General features: G+C 42.2%; 1 protein-coding gene across 2 annotated transcripts in view; it reads right to left on the bottom strand.

Annotated features, from left to right (window-relative positions):
* Nucleotides 1-25,635, bottom strand: part of IQCK (IQ motif containing K) — a 161,499-nt gene that overhangs the window by 107,252 nt on the left and 28,612 nt on the right. For both annotated transcript variants that reach the window (XM_070779747.1, XM_070779746.1), the window contains exons 6-7: nt 908-960; nt 695-772 (exon numbers count right to left, since the gene is read on the bottom strand). In XM_070779747.1, coding sequence (XP_070635848.1) covers nt 695-772; nt 908-960 — 131 coding nt within the window. The remainder of the gene's footprint in view (nt 1-694; nt 773-907; nt 961-25,635) is intronic.

The following is a 25,635-nucleotide window of genomic DNA, read 5'->3' as shown; positions in this document are numbered from 1 at the left end:
TATGGTTTTTCCAGTGGTCATGTGTGGATGTGAGAGCTGGACTGTGAAGAAAGCTGAGTGCCGAAGAATTGATGGTTTTGAACTGTGGTGTTGGAGAAGACTCTTGAGAGTCCCTTGGACTGCAAGGACATCCAACCAGTCCATTCTGAAGGAGATCAGCCCTGGGATTTCTTTGGAAGGAATGATGCTAAAGCTGAAAGTCCAGTACTTTGGCCACCTCATGCGAAGAGTTGACTCATTGGAAAAGACTCTGATGCTGGGAGGGATTGGGGCAGGAGGAGAAGGGGACGACAGAGGATGAGATGGCTGGATGGCATCACTGACTCGATGGATGTGAGTCTGAGTGAACTCCAGGAGTTGGTGATGGACAGGGAGGCCAGCCGGACACAACTGAGTGAATGAACTGAACTGAACTGGAGAGCAAGAGAAAATGGAAAGATTAATTACTTAGGATAAGAAATGTTCTAGGTTTTCTATTTGATTTCTGAAGTGCTTCTTGAATAATCACTGCCTGGGTAGGATGCCCTTAGCTAAAATTAACCGGAGAAAAGACCTACCTGTATAACTGACCCGGGGTCCTGGATGGATTACATAAATTAGTTCTCTTAGGAGAACTATCATTAAAGAGGAAATGATCATTAACACAATCTTAAAGTTAGGAATAAATTATTCAAAGACTTGTGCCATTACTTACTGCAGTTTCAGCCACTCTTCCACAAATGGAATGGAGAAGAATTCTGTGAATGGCTCCCCTATCCTCTTTGGATTTTGACTGGTCACGACACCATATGTTTGATTGACAAGAAAACAATAAACAAGAACTCAAGTCAATTGTTGCTATTCTGCTGGCAAATTAATGCTATTGAATTCTTAGGGTCATTGAATATTCAAAGACTGAAAAACTTACTTGTATAACCATTCAGTCAGAAAATCGCAGGCAATGAATTTGGTTCTTTTCCTCTAAAGAGAGAAGAGAGAATTAAATTATATTCTTTGCCCACATAGTTAAGTAGGACAAAGGAATAGGGGTTAATTTATTGCTTGTGTTAGATGAAATATGCATAAGTCCTTGATGAGGCTTATAAGTACATCAAGAAACAATAACTCAGGCAAAGTAAAGAATACTGATGACATTTCTCCAGTCATCTTGGGGTAAGCATCTTTTCTGACTATATTAGCAGGAACTAATAAAATATAAGGCACACAGTAGGAGCCTTATTACATGTATTTTGGACTCGCCTCAGAAGGATTTATTTAAATCTAGACATTATCTTGGAGTAAATATATTTATTGCTTTCCCCCATTCCGCTCAAATCCTCAGAAGTCAGTACATCAGGTCCGGGTGCCATTGGCCAGTGCATTGACCCTGCCTTTCTGCCCACCCATATAGCCCCTCTCCACTTCATCCTTATTACCAGAAGCCCCTGGTGGGCTGCCGTCTATGGGGTGGCACAGAGTCGGAAACGACTGAAGCGACTTAGCAGCAGCAGCAACAACAATCAGTCCAGGGGGAAAACTACATTTCCCAGCCTTCCATCAAGCTCCAATACTTTGGCCACCTGATGTGAAGAGCTGACTCATTGGAAAAGACCCTGATGCTGGAAAAGATTGAGGGCAAGAGGAGAAAGGGGCGACAGGGGATGAGAGGACTGGATGGCATGACTGACTCAATGGACATGAGTTTCAGCAAATTCAGGGAGATAGTGAAGGACAGGGAAGTCTGGCGTGCTGCAGACTTCATGGAGTCACAGAGTCAGACAACAGAACAACAGCAAGTAGCAAGGGACAACCATAAGACATAGTTCTGATATTTGAGATAGAAATTGACGTACCTCATAGATTTCTGAGACAATGCTGCTGCTGCTAAGTCACTTCAGTCATGTCTGGCTCTGTGCGACCCCATAGATGGCAGCCCACCAGGCTTCCCCGTCCCTGGGATTCTCCAGGCAAGAACACTGGAGTGGGTTGCCATTTCCTTCTCCAATGCATGAAAGTGAAAAGAGAAAGTGAAGTCGCTCAGTCATGTCCGACTCTAGCGACCCCATGGACTGCAGCCTACCAGGCTCCTCCATCCACGGGACAATGCTACTTTCCCAATTTCTACTGCTCTCTTCCTTAAAGTTTCCTTCGCTTGTTTCCATCTGGAACACAGATGTGGGGCTGGAAGCAAAGCAGCACTTACAAGCCAACAGGCCAAAAAACAGGAGATTAGAAAGAACCTGGGCCTCTGATGACTTCCTTAAGTCAATGCACCAGCTTGCAGCTGACCTACTCTGGATATCTTGATATGTAAAGGAAAATCAACTTCATTTGGATTATTGCCACTGTTCTTGATTTTTCATAACATGCAGCTCAGTGTGGTTCCTAGGTGATAGGTAGCTAACGAGCCACAAGGGGAAGAACATCCTGGAGTAACAGGGCTGAAGGCTCACAGGACAGATATGGGGTAGAGCATTGCTTGCCCTGCCTCCTAGTCCCGTTTAAAATGTCCTATAACCCAAAGAGAACTATTTAATCCCTTTTAGAAGATTATTATGGAAACTGGGAGATAGAAGGCCCATCTGCTTCTCCTTTAAATAGCAGGGGCTAAGACCCGATTGTTGGTTACCATGTGAAAAGATCCTTTCCAAGAGTGAAGGCAAGACAGACTCTGATGGAAATTCTCTCTTTTCCCTTCCCAGGTGTACCCTTCTCCACCTCACTCTGTGCCTTATGAGGCTGATTTTATGGTTCGTATCAACCAGGCTTGCTTACTCTTTTGTTGGGTCCAGTCACTAGAGGTACCAGCAAGAAATCCAAGAGGGGAAAGAGAGAGAGGCAGGGGGTAATGAGCTGAACTGTGTCTCCTCCCCCACCCTCTGCCCCATGTTCATATATTGAAGTCCTAACCTCTAACACTTCAGAACGTGACTTTGTTTCAAAATTGGATCAGTACAAATAAAATTAGTTAAGCCCTGCCACTCCTGAAGGGCACAACAAGTCTAATGAGAGTGAACAAATCTGGGGCTTTATTAGTAAGGAAGAAGAACAGACCACCAATGGCAGATCCCTAATGACATTGTACCAGACCCTTGATCCAACTATGCCTGAAGCCTTTCATAAGCCAATATATTCCCCCTTTCTTACTCAGCCAATTTGTTTTGTTTATAGCTTCCAACAGAAAGAGTTTTAACTAATTTCTTAACTAATTCCTTTCTTCTCTCATTGGCTAACTCCATTTGTCTTTCAAGATGCCTCCTGGAAGCCTTTCTGAGCATTCTTACCCTATTCAATTTAGAGTAAGCTCTCCTCTCCCGGCCACCACTGGTTCTACGTGCCCCTCTGTTATAGCACCTCAGGTATAACTGTAATATAACTGCTAGCCCACATGTCCAACCCCTCTACCAAACTATAAACTCTCTGAGCACAGGACATGTGTCTTCTCTATCTTCCCAGTGCTTAACTGAGTATCTGGCACAGAGCAGGTGATCAATGACTGGTGAGTAAGTGAATGAATGCATTCCCCATGCAACTCAAGCAAAAAAAGCAAGAAAAAACTCCTGTACAAGAATTCTGACATTTATTAAGTAGGCATTGCTAATAAATTCTGGACAATTCCTCTTCATTTTCTTCTTCTAATATTTTATTTATTAGGAGAAATATTTTTCTTCTGTTTTTCTCCCCCCCCCCCTTTACTTTGAAGTAGCCAAATTAGCTTTATAGGCTTAAATAAGGTTTAAAAGATTGTTGTGCAATTGATTCTCACCACAAAGGAAAGTGCCACTTAAGATTTTTCACTGAAAGTTTTACTACAGCTGTTAGTAAATAAAATATAGAGGTGCCTGAGTTGCTGGAGATTGTCTGCAGTCTTTTCCTTCACTGCTGATAGACTTTTATTAAAAAATTGAAACACTGCTGGCCACAGTAATAAAATTAAATGCACTCGACCATGTAATGGGGTCTTCTAAGTTTGCACTGCAAGAGTAGGATTCCCTTTGAAAAGCTATCTTTCACCAAAATAAGAAAATACTTGTACAACAATGCAAATATGTATTTAGCATGAATTGCCATCTAATAATTTAAACAATCCAGCAATTGTAGGATGGCAGTGTCTCTCCCTCTCTCCCTACAAAAGATTCATTGTTCCCTTGGCATTTAGTGCACCCTTTGGTGGTAAAGATTCTTTCTATGAAGGGAATGCAGCTTGACTTACTCCATTAAAAAGGCTTTTAAAATAGCCAAATGGTCTGATGTATGAAGGTCATGCAGACAGATCTAATCATTTTGATGCAAAGAAATAAAATGGAAGAAATTGTGTTTTCCTTCTGTCCTGGGCAAGTGTGGACGTGCTGTGCATACTCAGACACATGGAACAGTGGGGATATTGTTCAGCTGTTGTTTAGTTTAAAAATTATCTTCGGGGAGCTGAAAGGGAGAAGGGAAAGCAAATGAAAAGTTGTGGTGAGTGAAGAGATAAGAGAGGAAGTAATACAGAGAAAAATTAAAGAGTGAGATTAAGAAAGTATGGGCACCCAGGTTAATGTAATGTAGACAAATACACTGAGTTCATGATTGTTAAACGGTAAAAAATGTCCAAGTTTGGGCAAGCAGGGTGATCAGTTAAGGCAACCTTATACAAAGTTAAGAAACAATTTTTTTAAAAAAGTCCAGAATTAAAAGGAAAAAGACTGAGTGTCAAGGGATAAGACATCATCATGCCATCAGGAACCTGCGAGTTACTTTGTTCTGCATCCAAGAAAGCAAGATGGATGGAAAATGGGATAAGGTGATGGCCAGGGGCAGAGGCCGGGAGGAGCTCCCCACGCCTGAGGCCAGGGCTAGGGATAGTGATGAAGCAAACAAAGCAAAGTGGTAACCATGAAATCTAGGTGGCAAAAACCTGGGTGTTTAGTCTGAAATTCTTCCCATTCTTCTACATGCTGGGAAAAAGTTTGTAACAACATTGAGGGGAGGGGCAATGGGGGAGGAGAACAAATGATAAAAGACAAACCCCAAAGACAAAAAGGCAGAAATTAGACTGTATTTTGTACCAGTTTTTATGCTGGATACACACATAGGAGAAAGACTCGAGGATTGAAGACAGGGATGAGGAACAACTTGCATTAGAAAGTCACTGACTCTCTTCCAGTAATGAGTGCAATTTTACTCCACCAAGGTCAAAAGAATAGGCTGTGAGGTTAGTGAAGCTTGGCTGCCTATAGCATTGTGTTGAGGCTCTTTGGGTTTGCAAGAGAGAAGAAGATGCTTGGGTTACCTTGGTTACTGGGCTTTGTTAAAAAAAAAAAAAGAAAGAAAACCTATTTTATTTATTTATTTTAGATACTGATATTTATTTTTCACTTTTTATTTATCTTTTTGTTTTTGGCTTGCTGGGTTTTTGTTGCTTTGGGAGGGCTTTGCCTCGCTGCCGTGAGAGGGGGCTGCTCTCCGTTGGGGTGCACGGGCTTCTCACTGTGGTGGAGTCTCTTGTTGCAGCTCGTGGGCCCTAGAGCATGAGTTTAGTTGCTCTTCTGTATGTCAAATCTTTCTGGACCAGGGATAGAACCCAAGTCCTCTGCATTGGCAGGTGGATTCTTATCTACTGTGCCACCAGGGAAGTCCTAGGCTTTAAAAAAAAAAGTTTAGGCTGTAACAAAAGCCCCTCAAATCTGAGAAGCTTGTAACATTGATGGTTTCTCACTTGTGTTACATGAAAAATGCACATTTCCACCAGCTGTGGTTCTCTGCTCCATGTGGTCTTTGCCCTAAGATGTTGCTGATTGTCATGGCAAATGAAACAAATATGATGAACTATGTTTTGACCCTTAAAGCACGTTTGAAGTGACACATGCATTCATTCCGCTGACCAAATCAGTGATGTCAAGATCCCCTAAGGGAGTTGTTGTTCAGTCACTCGGTCGTGTCTGACTCTGCGACCCCATGGACTGCAGCACACAAGGCTTCCCTGTCCTTCATTATCTTCTGGAGTTTGCTCAAACTCATATTCTTTGATTTGATGATGCCATCCAACCATCTCATTCTCTGTCGTCCCCTTCTCCTCCTGCCTTCGATCTTTCCCAGCATCAGGGTCTTTTCAAATGAGTCGGCTCTTTGCATCAGGTGGTCAAAGTATTGGAGCTTCAGTTTCAGCATCAGTCCTTCCAGTGAATATTCAGGGTTGATTTCTTTTAGGATTGACAGGTTTCAACTCCTTACTGTCCAAGGGACTCTTTTGTTTTTGACTGTGGCTTCTTTTTCAACTTGCTGCTGCTTTTTCTGCTGCTCTCTCCTATCTGGGTGTTTCTCTGCTTCGGGGTCTCCTGACTTATGAATTTTCAAGCTTTCTCCTCTTCTCTGGTATCTCTCCCCTTCTACCCACACTGTGAGCTGCCCTTTCTCTCTTTGTCTGACATCCTCAATCCCCAGACTGGAGAATCTGATTGGACTGGTTAGACACTACCCCGGATGGACCATCCCTGTTGGGCAGAGCAATGCCAGCCCATTTCAATGCCACTTGCCATCCCTGAGTGGCTGCCCAGATGGCCTGACACTTGTTCCTGGCTCATTCATTTGTGGCCAGAGTGATGGGGATATGGACAAAGTAGGGGCAAGGGGCTGCAGTTAAGGCTGTGGGCATGGTACCCACTTAGAATGTGTCACATAGATAGTCTCCACAAGAAACTTCCAGATATCTGAGACCCTCTCCAAACATGACAATACTGAACAGTAGCTATAATCTAGAAATGTACACACGTGAACTATAATCAGCTGCCAAAACGCTTATCACGGCAAACTTCAAACAGGGGTTCGTTATTTCTCCCATTGCATTAGAATTTCATTAGCAAAAAATAATACTTCTAAAAAGAAGTTAAAATCATATACTTGTAACCCAAAATATTGACCAAGGCTTCCAGCACAGGCCACGTGGTCATTTCTAAAAGTGTTTTAGATTTTAAAATTTGGTAACACTAACGTAATTCTACCACACCTTTCCTGCAAGAATCTATTTTTTCCACTGCTTAGAAATTTGTTTTCAAACAAAAGCTGATGGTATGTCTAATTTCCCTTATTGGTCAAGGCCAGGAAATGGAGTTTCTTCCTTCAGTGACCAGAGTCCTTGCACTTTTTAAAAAGACATTCAGGTATTTTATTTAAAAAAAAAAACACTAGAATAAATGACTATTACATAAGCAAGGTATATAAAAAGAAAAAAAAAGGTTTTGCTTTACTGAATTATTCATAGTAACAAATTTTAATGTCATGAGATCATCAGAGGACTTATCAGGAGTTAGAAATAGTTTCCTGATACCAACAATTGTTTACAATTCTCTTCACCGTAATGGAATTTGATGAGTAACCAAAAGCCAAAAGGGAAAATTTTACGTTGTGTGGGATAGGATGGGGAAAGAGGCGGAAAGTCTTATCACCTCTATCCAGACTCTGCATGTAATCTGTATTTAAAGCTGAGATAAGATTTATTTTCAGCCATCATTTTATTCATGTATAAAACTCCTGATTTCTTTCCAAATTAAGCAAGGTATGCTGTTCCAATTTGGCCCTGTTCAGTACACATTTAATGAAGTCATACTATGTGCTTCCCTGGTGGCTCAGGTAAAAAAATCTGCGTGCAATGTGGGAGACCCAGGTTCAATCCCTGGGTCAGGAAGATTGCCTGGAGAAGGGAATGGCAACCCACTCTAGTATTCTTACCTGAAGAATTCCATGGACATAGGAGCCTGGTGGGCTACAATCCAAGGGTCACAAAGAGTCAGACACGATTGAGCTACTAACACGAACACCTACTATGTTCTAGGCCCCGTGCTAAATCTTAGAGATGAAGAAATGAGTAGGCCACAGCCGCACACCGCACAATGTCCAGCAACCCGCCCTCCCTCCCCAAGGTGAGCAGTGACTGCAGCGAGTATGCAGGATGAACCCCTCTCCAGCTCCAGGTACGAACCCTGATAAAGCAGTACAGGTAATCCCACCTCACCTGCCACCTACACCTAAACCAACGAGGTCCACATTTACCCTGTCCAAAGGGATTCACTGACTCAGGATGGGCATGTAATCAATTCCATCATGATAAGAGATGTGTTGGGGCTCCTGGGAAGCCATTTTGTTTGCTTTTCTGAAATATTTTGAGCATTCTCTCCTTCTGGCTGAGGCAAAACCTAAGCCAGTGGCCATTGCTGTGCTACTATTTTCAGAGAAGCCAACTTATGGATAAAACTGACTCTCTAAGAGATCAAGCAGAGAGACAGAGAAGAGAACCAAGAAGAGAACCAAGTGTTCGATTGCATCATCGAGCACCTGAATCAATCCAATCCCGAAGCCTTCTTTCATCTCAGAAACTTCTAACTTCTAATTTCCTAAGCCAATAAATCCCCTTTATTATTTAAGCCACTTTCCCGCTAGTTTCAACATAATGAACCATAGCTAAGATAGCTGCCCACTATCCCTTCTGCCTTCTTTGTCCAACAGTGCCCCAAGTTCCTACTGGGGTCCACCCTTCTCAACTCAAAAGCTGTGTGCCTTGGATAAGTCTCCTTCCATTTGCCGAATATCCCACTGAATCCTCCTAGTTCCAAGGGCTGATTCCAAACTAGGTCATTGACCTGAGCTAGTTTGATGAGAGAAACTCTGGGAGAGACTCTCTTCTTCTGCTACCTTCAAGCCTTATGAAACATGGGCTGGTGTCACAAGGAGAGGGAAGGTTTGAGGGTGGAGCAAAGCCAGAGGAAACAGAATCAAGAGATGGAGGGGGAACTAAGTCGTGAAGCCTTCACTGGGCCCCCAGATCAAGTTGTAAAGGAAGGTCTCCCCATGGGCCTCTTGTCTATATAAATGAACAACAAAAGAAATCCTTTTCTACCTAAGTCAGTTTGGATGGGGACTTTGTTTCACTTGCATGAGCTGCCTCAAGGAGTTTTTGTTGTTCTTGCTCAGCCTCAGCAAATATAGGAATATTAGATTTGCATTCTTCACATATCCAGCTGAAATAAACCCTTCAGTTCATACTACTTTTTACTGCTAACAGAAAACCTCATATCAAAAATTGCTTACAGTAAAAATCATTATGTTTTTCCACTATGGTTTTTCCAGCGGTCATGTATGGATGTGAGAGTTGGACCATAAAGACAGCTGAGTGCCAGAGAATTGATGCTTTTGAACCGTGGTGTTGGAGAAGACTCTTGAGAGTTCCTTGGACTGCAAGGAGATCAAACCAGTCAATCCTGGAGGAGATCAGTCCTGAATGTTCATTGGCAGGACTGATGCTGAAGCTGAAACTCCAATACTTTGGCCACCTGATGCGAAGAACTGACTCATTTGAAAAGACCCTGATGCTGGGAAAGATCGAAGGCAAGAGGAGAAGGGGACAGAGGATGAGATAGTTGGATGGCATCACCGACTTGATGGACATGAGTTTGAACAAGCTCTGGGAGTTGGTGAAGGACAGGGATGCCTGGTGTGCTGCAGTCCATGGGGCTGTAAAGAGTCGTACACGACTGAGCGACTGAACTGAACTGAACTAAAAAAAATCATTAACTTTACTCTGAGTACCCAAAATATATTTAGAGAAGCACTGGAAAGAATTTCCAAGTGTAGTTTACAACACAGCCACTAAGCCAGTTATGTTTAATATAGCAGTCCAATTAAGCTCTAATTAAGGTCTGACCTCTCATGTTCCAATTATGCTAATCCAAAGGCATGGCTGAATGTCAGGGGATCAGTTAAGAACATCATCAACTGTAATGTCTAATCTTTATAATGATATTTACATGTCTCAAACTTAGTTTGCTCCAGCGGAATACGACCCACTTCAGGAGAGAACAGGAATGGTATTATAGCCTATTAATCAACCATCTGTCTAAAGAGACTGCTGGTCTATCTTAACAATTGCCCACTTGATCTCCTGCCTTAAAACCTTTCTCCTTCCTACTCACAGAGACTGTGGCAGCCCAGGGGAACCAGGGAAGGCAGTTATCACTATAAATGGAGGATCAGGAACTTCAAGGTCAACAGAGACTCCATGAGGAACAGGCAGGTCTTCATGAAAACTCTGCTCCCATGAAAACTCCTATCTTAGTACCAGAATTACCTGCAAACCTAGCTTTACAGTCATATCTCCAACAGACCAAAGGGTCTGGAATAGTCACTTCAAGATATGCCCTCTGCTCAGAGAAGATGGAGAAGGTGTGTCAGGGCCTATGCAAAAGGAAGCTTCCGGCAGAGGCTCTGATGGTATGTCTGTCCTGGTCTCACTATTCCTGCCTGAAACTGGATTTATTCTTTCACCATCCACCTGGACCCAACTCTCCTCTCTCTGGCTTTTTACTTGCTGACATCTGCCTCTTTTATGAATCCCTCCTTCAAGCACAATTCTTAGCAACAACAGCTAACCCTTTATGAGCTCAGTGCAGTAACTACATCATCTCATGCAGTCCTCCAACAGTCACGGGGAGTTGGGCACTATGATCATCACCCTCCCATTTAACAGATAAGAAAACTGAGGCTTACAGAATGAGGAATCTCTCTAGGGGCCCAGAGGGCAATTCAGCACCCCTGTCCTGCCAGAGTATCCACCTTTCTCAGTCTAATCTTCCACCATGCAAGTCCCACGTAGCCTGATTTGGCCCACCTCTTCCTTACACACTGCCCTCAGTATTCCATTACAGGTCTAAGGAACTTTTCCCCAATTTAATTTTGTTTTTTATTTTATTGCTACTTTTCACTATAGCTGTACCAGTTACTGGGCTAAATGCTTAAATGCATTATCTTTATAATTCTCATAAATTCCCTACATGAAGCAATTACTGTTATCATTATTTCCATTTTACAAGCGGAGAAACTGAGGCTTAGAAAGGTTGAGGTTACAAGGCTGCCTTGCTGGCAAGGTCCAAGGCCGCATATCTGGGAAGAGGTAGAGCTGGTCCTGAATTCAGGTGAGCATGGCCCTAAAAGATTCTATGCTAAGTTTCCCGTAAACTGCCTTCCATGTGACAACAGCAGTTATCATGTAAAAAGAAAAAGAAATCTGATTAGTTCCAGGATTTCAGAACAGAGGTCAGCAAACTTTTTCTGAGTCAGAGAGTAAATATTTTAGCCTTGTGTTACACTCTTCAGCTTTGCCACCATAGTACAAATTTGGCCATAGAGTATGGAAAGCAATGGGTGAGACTGTGTTCCAATCAAACTTCCCTTACAAAAACAGAGGGTGGACCCCAGGGGCTGTAGTTTTCAGCCCTGTGCTTCAGAACATTATCAGTTACAGGTAAATTACTCTTTCACATGGATTCATGGAAAAATCCATTGTATTTGGTTTCTGACACAGATGTTTGACTTCAGGAAAGCTCTGCTTTGGGACTTGCCTGGTGGTCCAGTGGTTAAGAATCTATTTCCACTGCAGGGGGCATGGCTTTGATCCCTGGTTTGGGAATTAAGATCTCACATGCTATGTGATTAGTTAATTAGGCTGACTAACTCTTTATCCTCACAACAAGTACATTTTATTAAGTACTTATTATTACAACTAAAAAAAAAAAAAAAGGCTCTGTTTCACCTCTTTTGTTTCCTGCCGCTGCTGCTGCTGCTAAGTCGCTTCAGTCGTGTCCGACTCTATGCGACCCCACAGACAGCAGCCCACTAGGCTCCTCTGGGCTACTGTCTGTGGGGTCGCACAGTAACCCTTTATTCTAAGGGACTAACAGTTTAAACATCTTTTAAGTCTAACGCTAGTTTATGACTTGGGTTTTCTGTTCCTAAAAAGTGGCAGCAAAAATGCAGCTCTCTATAAAATAATCAAGAGACTCACTGACTTATTTTAAGATATGTTCTTGTGAAAAACCAAGCAACTGAATCTATTTTCCCTTGTTTTAAAAAATGGCTTCAGTTCTTTAAGACATAAGTTCTCAAGAGAAGTCTTGGATACATGCTGGTTGTCTTCCTTCCTTTCCTGTCCCTTCTTTCCTTCCTTCCCTCCTTCCTTTCTCTCTCTCTCTTTCTTTCGCACTAATTGTGATTCTAGCATCTCTTTAATCATTGGAAGTCTTAACTTTATATTTCATTGTCAGGTTCTGAGCCCACCATAATTTCTAAGAGTTATGTTTAGATTTTTACATATAAATATCATTTATTTCAGTTCAGTTCAGTCACTCAGTCGTGTACGACTCTTTGTGACCCCATGAATCACAGCACACCAGGCCTCCCTGTCCACCACCAACTCCCAGAGTTCACTCAAACTCATGTTGATTGAGTTGGTGATGCCATCCAGCCATCTCATCCTCTGTCGTCCCCTTCTCCTGACCCCAATCCCTCCCAGCATCAGAGTCTTTTCCAATGAGTCAACTCTTTGCATCAGGTGGCCAAAGTACTGGAGTTTCAGCTTCAGCATCAGTCCTTCCAAACAACACCCAGGACTGATCTCCTTTAGGATGGACTGGTTGGATCTCCTTGCAGTCCAAGGGACTCTCAAGAGTCTTCTCCAACACCACAGTTCAAAAGCATCAATTCTTCGGCGCTCAGCTTTCTTCACAGTCCAACTCTCACATCCATACATGACCACTGGAAAAACCATAGCCTTGACTAGACGGACCTTTGTTGGCAAAGTAATATCTCTGCTTTTCAATATGCTATCTAGGTTGGTCATAACTTTCCTTCCAAGGAGTAAGCGTCTTTTAATTTCATGGCTGCAGTCACCATCTGCAGTGATTTTGGAGCCCCCCAAAATAAAGTCTGACACTGTTTCCACTGTTTCCCCATCTATTTCCTATGAAGTGATGGGACCAGATGCCATGATCTTCATTTTCTGAATGTTGAGTTTTGAGCCAACTTTTTCACTCTCCACTTTCACTTTCATCAAGAGGCTTTTGAGTTCCTCTTCACTTTCTGCCATAAGGGTGGTGTCATCTGCATATCTGAGGTTATTGATATTTCTCCCAGCAATCTTGATTCCACCTTGTGCTTCTTCCAGCCCAGCGTTTCTCATGATGTACTCTGCATTTAAGTTAAATAAGCAGGGTGACAATATACAGCCTTGATGGACTCCTTCTCCTATTTGGAACCAGTCTGTTGTTCCATGTCCAGTTCTAACTGTTGCTTCCTGACCTGCATATAGGTTTCTCAAGAGGCAGGTCAGGTGGTCTGGTATTCCCATCTCTTTCAGAATTTTCCACAGTTGATTGTGATCCACACAGTCAAAGGCTTTGGCATAGTCAATAAAGCAGAAATAGATGTTTTTCTGGAACTCTCTTGCTTTTTTGATGATCCAGCGGATGTTGGCAATTTGATCTCTGGTTCCTCTGCCTTTTCTAAAACCAGCTTGAACATCTGGAAGTTCATGGTTCACATACTGCTGAAGCCTGGCTTGGAGAATTTTGAGCATTACTTTGCTAGCATGTGAGATGAGTGCAATCGTGCGGTAGTTTGAGCATTCTTTGACATTACCTTTCTTTGGGATTGGAATGAAAACTGACCTTTTCCAATCCTGTGGCTACTGCTGAGTTTTCCAAATTTGCTGGCATATTGAGTGCAGCACTTTCACAGCATCATTTTTCAGGATTTTAAATTTCTTTAAGGTACTAGTATTTTAAGGATGAGGGAAGTCCATTCTTTGCCATGCGTAATATCCAGAAAGTAACTCCACTCATCCAAAAGAACAGTTGGTGATCCTGAAGGGGCCATGGAGAATGACATTCCTTTTATAGAGTTGCTATTTTCCAAGATAACGTTAATAGTGTCAACAACAGTTAACACATAATGAATGCCTTCTAAGTGCCAGCCACCCTTTTAAATTTTACTTAAATTTTACTTAACTCATTTATCCTCCAACAAATACATATTATTAAGTTTGTTTTTTTATTATTCCCACTTTACAGATTAGGAAATGGAGGCACAGAAAGGCTAAATACTGTCCTCAAAATTATTTAAGAGTAAATGGAACAGGGACTTTCCTGGTGGTGCAGTGAATAAGAATCTGCCTCCCAATGTAGGGGACATGGGTTCGATCCCCAGTCAGGGAAGATACCACATGCCAAGGAGGAACTAAGCCCATGCCCCACAGTTACTAAGCCCACATGCTGCAACTACCAAAGCCCACGTGCCTAGAGGCTGTGCTTCACAACAAGAGAAACCACTGCAATGAGAAGCTTGAGCACCAAAATGAAGAGTATCCTCTGTTCACTGCAACTCGAGAAAACTCACACAGCAATGAAGGCTACTGCAACCAACAATAATAAATAAAAAATAAATAAAGTATTGCATTCTAACAATATATTTTAAAAAAGAGTAAATGGAAGTATAAGAATTAGAACCCAGCTGGACTCTAGAGCTAACTTCTTCACCTATTACCTCATGCCATTCCCTCAGTCATCCTGCCTATGATTTACAGATGAGGAAAGGAGGAAGTTTAAGATGCTAGGCTAGAGTCAGGCGTCAAATCTGCCATCTACTGCCAAACCCATTTTATTTCTTCTTCTGCTGCTGTTGCTGCTAAGTCACTTCAGTCATGTCCAACTCTTTGTGACCATACACTGTAAAAGGTAAATTGCAAAAAAGGCCACCATTCCCACCTGTCTCTGTATATGTGTCTTCCCACCAAGAGATGGACTCAGTTTCCTCACTCCTGAATCTGGGCTGCTTTTCACGCCTTGCTTTGGCCAATGTGACACAGCAAAAGTGACACTCTACCAAATCCAGGCCTCAGATTCAAGATCTTGAGGACTGTGACTCAAATTCTTGCAACTCTGCCCAGCTGCCATGTTGAGCAATCCAGGGTTAATCTGATGGATGATGAGAAACCAAGTGGGACAGAGATGATCCATCCCAGCTGAGGCCATTCTAGACCAGGCAACACCCAGCCTACCTGGTAGCTGAGCACAGACAAATGAACAAACCCAGCCAAAGCCAGAAGAACCTCCCAGCTGAGCCCAGTCCAAATCGTTGACTTGCAGAACAATGAGCTAAATAAATTGTTGTTTCAAGACACTAGCTTTTGAGGTAGTTTGTTATGTAGCAAAAAGTTAACTGATGCCCAAGTACAAAAAATGATATACAATTTATGGTCAAATGATAATGTTCTCCCTATCAAGCGGCCAGTCAAGACTGCTACCACAGCCGCCTGGCACAGAACCATGCTTTCAGGCAAGAGGACAAAGTTTAAAAGCAAAGAAGGAAAATTCTGTCACAAAGCCACAGCCTTTATTTTGTAGGACAACCATGGGGTCACCCTCAGGTCAGAGTCTGTTGACTTTCTTTTTAAAGTCTTGTCTTTTAAGGATAACTTTGATCTTTAGAAACAAAAGCAACTCCTAGCCAAGCTTGGAGAATGAAGAGATCAATGCCGCTTTTGTTAAAAAGAAGAAAGAAAAGAAGCATGACTATAAAGCTATAAGATTTTCTTGCATGGTTTACAAACTGGATCTGACAGCAATTCCAAGAGTTGCAAAGGGAAGTCTTTTCAGAACCAGCAGCCTTATTGACATAGTAGAACTGGGTGCCAAGCTCCGAAGCCCAACTCCTTGTTCAAATTCGGGCTCTTCCTTTTAGGAGTCATATGAGCTTCTCAGTCTCAAGTTTCCTCAGCAACAAAATGGAACAATAAAAGCATCTGCTCAAAGTGTTACTGTAATGATTAAGTGAGATCTCAATGTAAAGTAATGTCTGGCATTTAAGAAATATTCTATCAGTGATTGGGGGTTTCCTAGGTGGCTCAGTGGTGAAGACTACACCTGCCAATGTTGGAGACAGACTCGGGTTTGGTCCCTGGCTTGGAAGATCCCCTGGAGAAAGAAATGGCAACCCACTCCAGTATTCTTGCTTGGGAAATCCCATGGACAGAGTAGCCTGTTGGGCTATAATCCATGGGGTCACAAAGAGACACGACTGAGCACACACATGCACACACGAGCACACTCATGCACACTATCAGTAATTGCCATCAATCACTATTGATTAATCACATAGATGGGCACTGTTTGGTAACAATAGGTCATTATGAAACAGCCCTTAACTTGGAGCCAAATATCCTATTTAGGTTCTAAATTCAAAATGTGAAATGGAGATCCGCTGTCTGAACATTTAATAAAATGTCATGACATGCAATCAAATGTAATAAGATAAGGTTTAAAACTCAGTTTCCTCCACTCCTAGGTACCTATCAAAGAGAAATGAAAACATATGTCTACACAAAGATTTGTATGCACACGTTCATAGCAGCTTTATTCGTAATAGCCAAAAATGTAAAAACACTGAAACAAAATCCATGCAATAAAAAATTATTCAACAACAAAAAAATGAATAACATGCTACTCTCTGGTACAACAAAAATGGACCTCAAAAAACACTACTGAATAGCACTGAAACATGTATATTACCATATGTGAAACAGATTGCCAGTCCAGGTTCGATGCATGAGATAGGGTGCTCAGAGCTGGTGCACTGAGATAACCCTGAGGGATGGGTTGGGGAGGGAGGTGGGAGGGGGGTTCAGGATGGGGGACACATGTACACCCATGGTGGATTCATGTCAATGTATGGCAAAAACCACTACAATATTGTAAAGTAATTAGCCTCCAATTAAAATAAATTAATTTAAAAAAACACTACTAAGTGAAATAGAACAGATGCAAAAGACTTTATCATGTGTGGTTCTATTTACATGAAACCTCCAAAAAGGTAAATCTATGGCGATAAAGAACAGAGTAGCGGTTGCCTGAGGGCAGGAGTAGGAATGAGAAGTGATGGCAAATGATCACTTAGAGGTCTTTTTGTGACAATGAGAATGTTCTAAAATTAGGTGGTGGTGATGGTTTGCACAGCTCTGTAAATTTGCTCCACTTAAAATGAGTGGACTTCTTTAAACATATGGTAAAACACACAACATAAAATTTATCATCTAAAACATTTTTTAGTGTATAATGCACTAGTGTTGAGTACATTCACATAATTGTGTAACCAATCTCCAGAATTCCTTTCATTTTGCAACTCTAGGTGTCTCATATAAGCAGAATCATACTATGTCTGTCTTTTCCTGTGACTGGCTTACTTCACTCAGGACTTTGCAGATGGTGCAGTGGTAAAGAATCCACCAGCCAATGCAGGAGATGCAAGGGACGTGAGTTTGATTCCTGGGTCAGGACAATCCTCTGGAGTAGGAAATGGCAACCCGTTCCAGTATTCTTGCCTGGAAAATTCCAGGGACAGAGGAGCCAGGTGGGCTACAGTCCTTGGGGTTGAAAAGGCCTGGACATGACTGAGCATTACACTGCACTATTTCACTCAGTATAATATCCTCAGGTTTTATTCATGTAGTAGCATGTGACAGAATTTCCTTTTCATTTAAGACTGAATTATATTACATTGTATGGATAAATATTTTGTTTATCCATTCATCTATGATGGACACCTATGGAAATAGTGGATTTTATGGTATGTAAATTGTACTTCAACAAAGCTGTTCCAAAAAGTTTTATTTATGGTTCAGTTCAGTTGCTCAGTCGTGTCTGACTCTTTGTGACCCCATGGACTGCAGCACACCAGGCTTTCCTGTCCATCACCAACTCCTGGAGCTTGCTCAGACTCATGTCCATCGAATCAGTGATGCCATCCAACCATTTCATCCTCTTTCATCCCCTCTCCTCCTACCTTCAAGCTTTCCCAGCATGAGGGTCTTTTCTAATGAGTCAGTTTTTCACATCAGGTGGCCAAAGTATTGGAGTTTCAGCTTCAGCATCAGTCCCTCCAATGAATATTCAGGACTGACTTCCTTTAAGATTGACTGGATCTCCTTGGAGTCCAAGGGACTTCTTGAGTCTTCAAGACTTCAAGAGTCTTCTCCAACACCACAGTTCAAAAGCATCAATTCTTCAGGACTCAGTTTTCTTTATTTATATATTATCCTGTTAAAGCATCTTGAAGTCAATTTCATTTCTTTATATTTCAAACAATGCTGCATTTAATATCCTTCCTCAGAGCACTTTCTATACAACTACTGAGAGTTTTTGTAACAGCATACAACCTTAGAAGAGAAGTCTCTAGGCCAAAGAGTACATTTATTCTCTGTTTTATTAGGTTCTGCTGGCTTTCTCTCCAGAAGCGGGGGATACTAGTTATGCATTGGTACATGAAAGTTCTCTCTGCTCCAGGTTCATCCATTTCTAATATTGCCAAACATTTATATTTTTGCTAATCTATGAGACATGATGAGCTTCCCTGGTAACTCAGTGGCAAAAAGAATCCACCTGCCAATGCAGGAGACTCAGGTCTACTAGACCCTAGCATCAGGAAGATCTCCTGAAGGGGGAGATGGCAACCCACTCCAGTATTCTTGCCTGGGAAATCCCACAGACAGAGGAGCCGAGCAGGCGACAGTCCATGGGGTCACCAAGAATCAGATGAGACTAAACAACAGTGAGACATGATCTATTACTTTTATTTCCTTCAACATTAGTGAGACTGAGCATCTTTCGATTTGCTGTTGGCTCTCTGGGTCTCCTTTTTTGTGAACTTCCTGATCTTATCCTTGTTTATTTTTCTATTTCATAGTTCTAATGTGTTGTTGTTCTCTTTTTTCTTATTGATTTATAGGAATTCCTTAAAGCCTGGATACTAACCTGTTGTCTATGGTGCAAGTAGGTAGCAAACATTAAGAGATAAGAGTCAATAAGAGCAGAGATCAATATGAGATGGGAAGTAGATAGCCTGACATCAGAGCCACTTCGATACCCACTGCTGTTATTCCCCATGTGCTTCCCCCAGGGCCCAAGAGTAATCATGACAATATCAAGTTATTTACTGAGCACTTGCTATGTGCCAGGTATTAGCCACATTAATATGTACTAAATATGTATGTATGAGTTTATATTAATTTTTAAAAGCCTACAAAGCTATTTAACACTAACAGGGCTAGAATTATGACTGATGCAAGGTTTCTGTTTGTTTGGTTTTCTTATTGGTAGTTTCTAATTTTTCTACACAGAGTAAGTATTGCTCGCACAATAACCATTCCCTTCTTTTCTCTTTTTAAAAAAGGGCAAAGGCTTAGAGTCCTTTAAAGGAGTTGGGTTTCAAAGCAAGAGATCTCAAGAACAAATTCCAAATCCAAAGGGCAATGTTCATCGCAGCACTGTTTATAATAGCCAAGACATGGAAGCAACCTAGATGTCCATCGGCAGATGAATGGATAAGAAAGCTGTGGTACATATACACAATGGAGTATTACTCAGCCATTAAAAAGAATACATTTGAATCAGTTCTAATGAGGTGGATGAAACTGGAGCCTATTATACAGAGTGAAGTAAGCCAGAAGGAAAAACATAAATACAGTATACTAACGCATATATATGGAATTTAGAAAGATGGTAACAATAACCCGGTGTACGAGACAGCAAAAGAGACACTGATGTATAGAACAGTCTTATGGACTCTGTGGGAGAGGGAGAGGGTGGGAAGATTTGGGAGAATGGCATTGAAACATGTAAAATATCATGTAGGAAACGAGTTGCCAGTCCAGGTTCGATGTACGATGCTGGATGCTTGGGGCTGGTGCACTGGGACGGCCCAGAGGGATGGTATGGGGAGGGAGGAGGGAGGAGGGTTCGGGATGGGGAACACATGTATACCTGTGATGGATTCATTTTGATATTTGGCAAAACTAATACAATTATGTAAAGTTTAAAAATAAAATAAAATTAGAAAAAAAAAAAAAAAAAGGGAAGGTGAGACAAGCTCGGGGCCTGAATCCAGATCAAGCTGATGTAGTCCAGTCCGGTGGGAGGGCAGGAGCCCCATGGGGCACTGCAAACAGCCTGGGGGTAGGGGAGGGTGTACGTGAGCCTCCATCATTTGGGTCAAGAGTCGACTTCCTGGAGTGGTTAAGGGCTAAGCCTTAGAGTCAGAAGGACAGATTAGCATCCTGGCTATGCCTCGAACTAGCTCAGCGACCTTGTGTGTGCAAGTGAATTTTGTTCTTTCTAGTCTGCAGTTTCCACATTTATAAAATGATAAAGACCACCACCTACAGCAGAAGACTGTTCTTAAAAATTGGTGAGACCTTGTAAACAAATGTTGAGCATCACAGAGCCTGGCATAAAGGGGACATCCTAAAGGGAAGTAGTTATATTCCTAAGGGTGTAGTCTGGTCAGAGGGTGGGGTTCAGTAAGTCCTGATGGGCCCAAGGCAGGGTGATAGTAAATAGGGAAGAAATGCAGACCAGGAACTCATAGGAGAAGCTAAGGGTACAAACCAGAGATCACCAGTTGTTGAGATCCAGCTCACAAATGTGCTCTAATGTTTAGCATGCTGTGTCTAATCTTTTTGAAAACTGTCAACAATTTTATTAAAAATTGATCAGGACAGTTCATGGCAAAGTCTGAACCGGGGGCTTCTATTGAAAACTCAGGAGATATGGACACACTGAGCCCACAGTCAGCATGGAGCCCACAGTAGGCAATGAGAAATGGGGCAGCCACCCCTGTAGTGGGTGAGCTTCTGTGGTGGCCACAGTCCTGACCACTCCCTGGTGTCGCCTTGTTATTCCATGCCTGTTTCAATATCTATCTGGCCCTGCAGCCCTTTGAATGTTTGTCCCTTAAGATAAACTGTGTTGATGCACTGGGTATAGTAGGTTGAATAATTACCCCACAAAGATGTCCATGTCTTAATCCCCCAAAGCCTTACATGGCAAAAGAACTTTGCAGATGTGATTAAATTAAGGCTCTTGAGATGGGGAGCTTATCCAGGTGGGATCAATGTAATCACAAGAGTTTTTGTAAGGGAGGAGAGAGGGTGAGTCAGACCAGGAGATATGAAGATGGGAGCAGACGTAAAAATGATACTATCGCAGGCTTTGAAAACAGATGAAGGCCACAAGCCCAGGAATGCAGCAGCCTCTAGAAGTTGAAAAAGGCACAGAAACATATCCTCCCGAGGCCCTCTAGAAGGAACACAGTCCTGCAGACCCAGTTTAGATTTCTGAACCAGAGATACTCTATACTCTGATTACGAGTCCTGCATACAAAAAAAAAAAAAAAAAACCTCTCCTTAAGACTAAATATTTTCAGATATCTCACTGGATGCTTATCAGGTAAAAAACTGTTTACAGTGATCTGAATCTGGAACTTAGCTCCATTTAATATGTACACACCAAGACTTTCTGCATGGTTTTAATAATAAACATTGATTTTTTTTTTCAGAAGAGCAACTACTATGTATATTAAGAGAAAATTGTACTTTTTATTTTTTTAATTCAGAACCTGAGTTTCTCACCATTTCAGAAAATCACATCACCAGGGAAAACATCACATTATTTGAGTGACTGATAGAACACACGTGATTCTGCTTTCTGTAGATGTTGTGCTCATGGTGATTCTCTGACCATCTCACAGTATCTTCTGGTGTTCAGTTCAGTTCAGTTGCTCAGTTGTGTCAGACTCTTTGCAACCCCATGGACTGTAGCACACCAGGCTTCCCTGTCCTTCACCAACTCCTGGAGTTTACTCAAACTCGTGTCCATCGAGTCAGCGATGCCATCCAACTATCTCATCCTCTGTCATCCCCTTCTCTCGCCTTCAATCTTTCTCAGCCTCAGGGTCTTTTCCAGTGTGTCGGTTCTTCCCATCAGGTGGCCAAAGCATTGAGGTTTCAGCTTCAGCATCAGTTTTTCCAATGAATATTCAGGACTGATTTCCTTTAGGATGGAGTGGTTGGATCTCCTTGCAGTCCAAAGGACTCTCAAGAGTCTTCTCCAACACCACAGCTCAAAACCATCAATTCTTCAGCACTCAGCTTTCTTTATAGCCCAACTCTCACATCCATACATGACTACTGGAAAAACCATAGCCTTGACTAGATGGACCTTTATTGGTAGTGTAGTTTATTTTAATCTTTATTTATATGTTTGGGCTTCTCTGGTGGCTCAGTGGTAAAGAATCCCCCTGCCAATGCAAGAGAACCAGGTTCAATCCCTGCATGGGGAAAATCCCTTGGAGAAGAAAATGGCAACCCACTTGAGTATTCTTGCCTGGGAAATCCCATGGACCTGGCAGGCTACAATCCACGGGGTCGCAAAAGAGTTGGTCACGACTTAGCAACTAAACAACAGCAAACTTATTTACTTGGCTGTGCCAGGTCTTAGTTGTGGCATGCGAGACCTTTCACCTGCATTATGGTGTGCAGGATCTTTTATTGTGGCATGTGGGATCTAGTTCCCTGATACAGGGCTCAAACCCAGGCCCCCTGCATTGGAAGCACAGTCTTAGCCACTGGACCACCAGGGAAGTCCCTTTTCTAGTGTAGTTTTATTTGAGCTTTAAAAAAGGAAATACATATTACCTATATTACAAATAATTTTTTTCATTTCTCCCTTATATAATGGTCCATGATAATTAAATGACCACTATACATACATGTTTGAGTTTATTGTATGAATAGATCATGATGACAATGGCCCCTAAGTGATCATGCCTCCTGGGACCACGCCCCTTAGCAATGTGACTTTGCTACTTCTACATGGAGTCCGTTTCTCACCCACTTCTGAGTTGCTTTGTGAGTTGCTGGCCTTGTGAGCTGTTTTGACCAATGGAATGCAGTGGAAGTGATATTGTTGGAGTTTTGGAGCCCAGGCCTTAGGCTTTAGCCTTTGTCCTCCTGAAAGGCGGGCCTGAAACCAGCAGGCTGTGAAGCAGCTGGTCTGGCCTCCTCGAGGATGAGAGCCATGTGGAAGGGAGCTGAAAAGCTGCAGCCAAGAGCCAGCAGAGAGGCCCCGGATAGGGGAGTGAGGGCAGCCTGGACCTCTCAGCACAGCCCCGACACCAGCTGAGAGCAACCACATGAGGGAGCTGAGGTGAGACCAACAGAGGAACTGCCCAGTCAGCCCACAGAAATAATAATCATTGAAAACCTATGGGGTTTTCAGGTAGTTTACTGTCCGTAATATATCAGTCAGGTAATTGATAAATATGCAGTATTACTAAGCATTTCATTTCAGAATAGTAAGGAGGGCACCATGAAATATGATGACAAGGCCCCAACAAGGTTGATTTCCCATGAGGATTTCCCATGTTCTTAAAGTAAAACCCACACTCTTCACTGGCCTGTATGATAAGGCTGCTGCAGAGCAACCTTGCCATGGCTATACTGGAAAATAATATAGGGGAGCAAAGGCTCCAAACGTGTCCTCTCTCCCCTGACTTACATGTGATTTTTCACTTACTGGCTAACAGATTTGGATACTATTATCTAAATTCAGAAAGTGCCTGTACAATATCTATTGTTGGCCCACAGATATGCTTCCACCAGCTATTTGTACAAACTAATCATTTCCAGTCATTATCTCTCACAGAGTATAGTTGTTTAACAACATATAAAGCCCCATTTATACAGAGGATGAAATGGTTGGATGGCATCGCCGACTCAATGGACATGAGTTTGAGCAAACTCCGAGAGATAGTGAAGGACAGGGAAGGCTGGCGTGCTGCAGTCCATGGGGTCGCAAAGAGTCAGACACGACTGAGTGACTGAAGAACAAAACCACTGCTAGTACCCAGCCAATTTCACAGCAAAACTAAAAGACTCATTGACTTTATGTACAGATGCCACTTAAGTTTTCTCTATGATCTATATATTGTCACCAGGTTTATTTAACTTATATGCAGAGTACATCATGTGAAATGCCAGGCTGGATGAACCACAAGCCAGTATCAAGACTGCCAGGAAAAATGCAGTCTCAGATATGCAGATGATAACAGTCTAATGGCAGAAAGTGAAGAGGAACTAAAGAGCCTCTTGATGAAGATGAAGGAGGAGAGTGAAAAAGTTGGCTTAAAACTCAACATTCAAAAAACTAAGATCATGGCATCCGGTCTCATCACTTCATCACAAATAGGTAGGGAGACAATGGAAGCAATGACAGACTTTATTTTCTTGGGCTCCAAAATCACTGCAGATGGTGACTGCAGCCATGAAATTAAAAGACGCTTACTCCTTGGAAGGAAAGCTATGACAAACCTAGACAGCATATTAAAAAGCAGAGACATAACTTTTCTGACAAAGGTCCCTCTAGTCAAAGGTATGCTTTTCCCGTAGTCATGTACAGATGTGAGAGTAGGACCATATAGAAGGATAAGCACCAAAGAACTGATGCTTCTGAATTGTGGTGCTGGAAAAGAATCTGAGAGTCCCTTGGACTGCAGGGAGATCAAACCAGTCAGTTCTTTCTTTTTTTTTTTTTTTTTTTACAAAATCATAACAACATAAACATTTTATTGACTTTAAACTTTTAGAATGACCTTTTGGCAAAGTATGGATGATTTAATTTTAAACGAATCAATTCTAAAGGAAATCAACACTGAATATTCATTGGAGGGATTGATGTTGAAGCTTCAATACTTTGCCCACCTGATGCGAAGAGCTAACTCACTGGAAAAGACCCTGATGCTGGGAAAGATTGAAGGCAAAAGGAGAAGAGGGCAGCAGAGGGTGAGATGGTTAGATAGCATCATCAGCTCAATGGACATGAATTTGAGCAGACTTTGGGAGACAGTGAAGGACAGAGGAGCCTGGCATGTTGCAGTGCATGGGGTCACAACAGGTGGGACATGACTTCACAACTGAACAACAAAAACAACAACGACAGCCTGATCTTTTTACACAGAGTTGAAAACAACTATCTGGGAAAGGGTTAAAGAAATCTATTTCACTTGCTAAATTCATATCATGCAATGAGCACGGTCTTCATCTAATTCTAAGGCTGAGATAATTGAGGGAAATCATAAACTTATGGTTTAGCCCCCCAACTATGTTCTCCAAAAGTTAAAGAACAGAGAAATATCTGCTTATTAAATAATCTGGATTTTATTCTCAACATTTGAAAGATTTAAACATCTAATGACAAACAAACTATTTGGTTATGAAATTCATCAGCCTAACTGATAATATCTAAAATGCTGTAGAGACTTCCTGGAGGTCCATTGGCTAAGACTCTGCACTCCCAGAGCAGCGGGGCCCGGGTTCAATCAGGAAACTAGATCCCATAAGCCACTACTAAGAGTTTGCATGCCATAACTAAAAGTTTCCGTGTGCCACAGTTAAGACCTGATGCAGCCAAATAAAAATAAGTACATGTTTTTAAAAATTAAAATTTGAAATGACATATATAATGAATTACATGACTCAAAGTTATTATGTTATTATGAATCAAAGTCAAAATTATCAAGCTTACACACTCTGTCCCAGGCAGAGTCTGTTTGCTTCCATAGGCCAGGTCCTGAACCACTGGACCATGTAGCACAGACCTCCTTACTCACGTAGACACACACACAAGCACCAGGCATGTGTGTAATTGGCCAAATGCTCTATGGCCTAGTCTTCAGGTGTCGCCTCTTGCTGTCTCTTTCTCGCCCCACATCCCTTTCGCTGTTTTACTCTCTGGTTTCCCATGAAGTGTCCTGGTGCCCATATGACAATCTAATCAAGGGCTCGGCTCCACGAGGTGCCTGCCCCAGGCCTGTCTAGTGCCTCAGTCTCCTTCTCCAGAGCCTCCAGGTCATCTTTCCTATTCGAACCTGGCCTCTGCTTTTGGAAGCCGTTAGAGTGGCTGGCAGTGTGGTGCAGGGGCCAAACTCCTAGACCCAGGAAACAGGCTGCTCAGTTTGAATCTC

This window comes from Bos indicus, chromosome 25, assembly GCF_029378745.1.
Source record: "Bos indicus isolate NIAB-ARS_2022 breed Sahiwal x Tharparkar chromosome 25, NIAB-ARS_B.indTharparkar_mat_pri_1.0, whole genome shotgun sequence".
NCBI classification, from domain to species: Eukaryota; Metazoa; Chordata; class Mammalia; order Artiodactyla; family Bovidae; genus Bos; species Bos indicus.
This window is presented reverse-complemented; position numbering and strand designations above follow the sequence as displayed.